This window comes from Portunus trituberculatus, chromosome 37 (genome assembly GCF_017591435.1).
Source record: "Portunus trituberculatus isolate SZX2019 chromosome 37, ASM1759143v1, whole genome shotgun sequence".
Lineage (NCBI taxonomy): Eukaryota > Metazoa > Arthropoda > Malacostraca > Decapoda > Portunidae > Portunus > Portunus trituberculatus.
Genome location: NC_059291.1, coordinates 10,083,163 through 10,088,162, shown reverse-complemented (window position 1 = coordinate 10,088,162; position 5,000 = coordinate 10,083,163). Strand labels below are relative to the sequence as shown.

At 42.2% G+C, this 5,000-nt stretch overlaps 1 protein-coding gene across 3 annotated transcripts in view; it reads right to left on the bottom strand.

The window, feature by feature from the left end:
- Positions 1 to 5,000, bottom strand: part of LOC123514058 (protein amalgam-like) — a 310,100-nt gene that overhangs the window by 102,782 nt on the left and 202,318 nt on the right. For 2 of the 3 annotated variants that reach the window (XM_045271653.1, XM_045271651.1), the window contains exon 2: positions 204 to 304. Coding sequence is in view for 2 of the 3 variants with exons in the window: in XM_045271651.1 (XP_045127586.1) it covers positions 204 to 304 (101 nt within the window). In the remaining variant the exon portion in view is untranslated. Of the gene's footprint in view, positions 1 to 199; positions 305 to 5,000 lie in introns of all 3 variants that reach the window. The other variant, XM_045271652.1, reaches the window with a different exon arrangement.

Sequence of the window (5,000 nt, the reverse complement as noted above, 5' to 3'; positions counted from 1 at the left end):
AGTGGGCCTTTTGTTCGATCGCTTTTATTGCCCTTGGCCAGTTTTTTTTTTTTTTTATATATAAAAGTAAAAATTATCTTGTTTCATTGTCCATCACCACAGTGCTTTCCTCCCATGTTCCCTCACCATAGCGCCACTCTCCACCACTAACCCCTCCCCCACCATGAACAGAGCAGGGCAACACAGTACGCAGCGTCACCCACCTTATGCTGACCCAGGTTGTCCACGGAGCAGGTGAGGGAAGCGTCGCGCCCCACCGCCACCGTCACGTTGGGCACAGGCTCCAGGAACACGGGCGGCAGCTCTGCGGGGGACACACACACACCTGTTAGCACACCTGCACGCACTCTCATACACTTATTCATACACATATGCATACATATATGAGTGCACACATAAACACATGCACGGAGATATATAGAAACACATATACTCACACGCGTGCGCGCAACACACACACACACACACACACACACACACACACACACACACACACACACAAACACACACAGTTTCGTTTACAGACTATAAATTGGATACAGGGCCATAAATTAATATTGCAGACAGCTCTCTATAATGGTAGCCAATCATTACATGCTAATTAGTGGATCATTCACATTACTCCTAAACAAACTAACAACGACAGAACTAAAAGATCACAAACGTTTACAAGATTGGACATTTACGAATACAAAGAAAAGAGTTTATCATTTTCAAAACATATTTCAACATTTACAAAGCTAATCATACGACACACACACACACACACACACACACACACACACACACACACACACACACGCATACAGGAGCACGCACGCACACATATGCATTGAGGATAACTAGGGTTTTGTTGGGAATGAACACACCTGTTAGCAGGCATGCATACATACATACATACATAAATGCATGCATACATAAATACATGCATACGTACATACATATATGGAAACGTACATATATGAATACATGCTCACGTACTTCAATGGCATGCAAACATAGATGATATATGCTACTGTCTATCTATCACATCACACACACACACACACACACACACACACACAGAGAGAGAGAGAGAGAGAGAGAGAGAGAGAGAGAGAGAGAGAGAGAGAGAGAGAGAGAGAGAGAGAGAGAGAGAGAGAGAGAGAGAGAGAGAGTAAACTAACAGAAATATATGAATAACGGTAGAAATGGTAGTCTTAATTGTGTAGCAGCAGCAGCAGTAGCAGCAGTAGTAGTAGTAGTAGTAGTAGTAGTAGTAGTATTTTCTTTAGTATTTCCTATTTTCTTCATACCCTCCTTAGACACACAACATCAATTAATTAAAGACTCATCAACTCTTCCTTCATCTACGGTCGTCACGCAACCACCCGCTCCCCTACAGAAAGAGGTGAGAGCTGGTACTGAACGATCATTGGGTAGGACTGAGACCATACCACACCACACACCGGGACAGCCAGGCCACAACCCCTCGAGTTACATCCCGTACCTACTTGCTGCGGGGTGAACAGGGGCTACACACTAAGAGGCTTGCTTGTCCATGTCTCGCCGCGCCAGGTACTCGAATCCCTAGTGCTCTAACCACTACACTACTTATGTGTGTGTGTGTGTGTGTGTGTGTGTGTGTGTGTGTGTGTGTGTGTGTGTGTGTGTGTGTTCTATTCATACCGTAATTGTATAAGCCGCTGCTAGGAATTACTATCAAACACGACACGCACACACCCAACCCCTCCCCTCCCCCATACACACCACCACCACCACCACCACCAACACAACCACCATCATCTCACCACACAACACTTGCTTTCTTCCCTCCCTCAACACAACACAAGCATTACACTTTAAATCTCTCTCTCTCTCTCTCTCTCTCTCTCTCTCTCTCTCTCTCTGTGTGTGTGTGTGTGTATGACTTTTTTTTCCACTCCCTCACTCTCACACTCTCATTCTTTCTGTTTTTCTTTTCAAATTTACTAGACCTGAAAATGATATCCACCACTTATTCACACTGCAACACTCCCCTGTCTTCAACACCTGCCCCTTCCTCCTCCTCCTCCTCTCCCTCCCTTCCCTTCCCTTCCCCACATTCTCCATCCAACCACCTGCCCCTCCCACCCCTACGCCACACCTGCAGACCGGCACGTGATGAAATAAAGAGCTCTCACATAAGCCTGACACAATGCCTTCAAAACCCGCCTGTTTGTGCCCCGGCGGGAGAGGTGAGCCGATAAACTCCATTCTGCTCACCACTTTTCTCTTCTGCTTGCGTCCGCCTGTTTCTCTTCTTCTTCTTCTTCTTCTTCTTCTTCTTCTTCTTCTTCTTCTTCTTCGTCCTCTTGTTTTTTTCTTGTCTTATTCTTCTTTACATTTGTTTACGTTACTTCTCTTCATGTTCTTGTTCTTTCTTGTTTTTTTCTTTCACTATTTCTGTTTGTTTTCCTTTTCTTCTTCTTTCATCTCTATGTTCTCTCGTTATTGTTCTTGTTTTCAGTTTCTCGTTCTTATTATTCCTCCTCCCCCTCCCTATTCTTCTTCTTCTATTTCTTCTTCTTCTTCTTCTTCTTCTTCTTCTTCTTCTTCTTCTTCTTCTTCTTCTTCTTCTTCTCCTCTTCCTCCTCCTCCTCCTCCTCCTCCTCCTCCTCCTCCTCCTCCTCCTCCTCCTCCTACCTCAGAATACTCACTTGATGGCTATAACATTTTAAGTAGCGAGAGATCTCACCGTACTGGGGGCGGTGTAATGTTTTACGTTAAAAGTACTCTTCGTGCTCGTGTGATGCCAACCTCAACCATTGCAAACATAGATGTCAATTTCATTCATATAGAAAATAAATCCCGAAGAATATCATTAGGTCTCGTCTATCGTCCTCCAGCCCAGTCACCGCCACAGACGAACAATTGTATGAACAAATCGCGGACATTTGCTGCGTAAACAATTGCATAATTATGGGAGATTTTAACCTTCCAGTCACAAGGTGGGGCGAACCACTGACAGCTCACGCTGGCCAGCAGCTGTATAATAGCATGCTTGAAAGCTCCCTCCACCAACACATCAAGCATCCGACAAGAGGTAACAATATCCTTGATATCGTTCTAACAAATGATGAGAATACTATTGAAAATGTGGAAATTGGACCAGAATTCAGTTCCAGCGATCATCGCACCTTAAAATTCACCATAAATTTTGACAAAGGAAAAGTGAATGAAAGTAAAGAAAAAGTGCCAGACTATCGGCGTGCAAACTACACAAGACTCCGTATGCAGCTTGCATCCATTGACTGGAATATACTGCTGGAAACACCAGATGTAGATAAGACATGGGAGGTGTTTGCTGAAAAGATAAATGATACAGCTAAGATGTGTATACCACTAAGAAACAGAAGGAAAATACTAAACACCAAACCGAAATGGTGGAATAATGAAATTAAAAGCTGTCTTCTAGCAAAGAAAGAAGCATACAACAAATACAAATTAACACAGCATAATAATGATAAATTAGAGCATGACAGATTGCGTAGACAAGCAAAAAAGTTGATAAAAGCAGCAAAAATCTGTAGAAGCTCAGATCGCAAACTCCTGTAAAACCAACCCAAAGGAATTTCACAGTTATGTAAAATCCAAAAGAGTCTTAGCCTCAACAATTGGTCCACTCATAACAGAAAACGGAAACCAAATAGATAACGAAGTTGAAATGGCAAACGTCCTAAATAGATTCTTCTCAACAGTCTTCACGACTGAAGATGTCCAAAATAGTCTGCCCATGCCAGAGCCTCAGGCACAAGGCAAAACACTGCCTGACTTCATAGTTACAGAAAATGAAATCCTCACAGTCATGAACAGCATGAACGTAAACAAAACGCCTGGACCAGACAAGATATCACCCAGGCTTCTCAAAGAAGCGAAAAATGAGCTCGTGAAACCACTCACGATTATATTCAATAAAACTTTACAAGCAGGAAAGTCCCCAGGAGTGGAAGCTAGCAAATGTCACGCCCATTTTCAAGAAAGGAAATAAATCACTCCCAGCTAATTACAGACCAATCAGCCTTACTTCAGTAGTGTGCAAGCTGATGGAAACGATAATCAGAGATAAGATTGTCAAATTTTTAGAAGAAAATAAGATCATGAAGGATTCACAACATGGTTTCAGAAACAAGAGATCCTGCTTAACAAACCTACTAGACTTCTTTTATGAAGTTTTTAACTCGTATGACGAGACAAAAGCAGTGGATGTTATTTATCTTGATTTCCAGAAAGCTTTCGACACTGTCCCTCACAAGAGGCTAATCAGCAAAGTAAAAGCTCACGGCATAGCTGGAAATACCCTGAAATGGCTGGAAGACTGGCTCTCTGACAGAAAGCAACGTGTTGTTATAAATGGAAAAGAATCAGAGTGGCACAATGTAAAAAGTGGTGTTCCTCAAGGCTCTGTATTAGGACCAGTTCTTTTCATTGTTTATATTAATGATATTGATGAAGGAATCACTTGTAAAATAAGCAAATTCGCGGACGACACCAAAATAATGAGCAAAGTTACATCAACGTCACAATGGCAAGAACTACAGTGTGACTTAAATAAACTGACACGCTGGGCAGAAAAATGGCAAATGAAATTCAATATAGAAAAGTGTAAAGTCCTACACATTGGAAGTAACAATGTACAAGCAAAATACGTAATGAGTAATGTACCTCTGGCAAGTGCTGAGAATGAAAAAGATCTTGGTGTTGTGGTGTCTAAAGATCTCAAGCCGAGCAAACACTGCACAGAAGCAGTAAAGAATGCAAATAAATTAGTTGGGTTCATTGGAAGAACCTTTGAATTTAAATCAGAAAAAGTTATCCTTACTTTATATAACTCATTGGTGCGTCCTCAGCTTGAATACTGTGTGCAGTTCTGGTCACCATATTACAGAAAAGACATTGAAAAACTGGAAAGGATCCAGCGTAGAGTGACCAAGATGATTCCGAGATTGAGAAACAAGCCGTATGAGGAACGACTGGAAGCA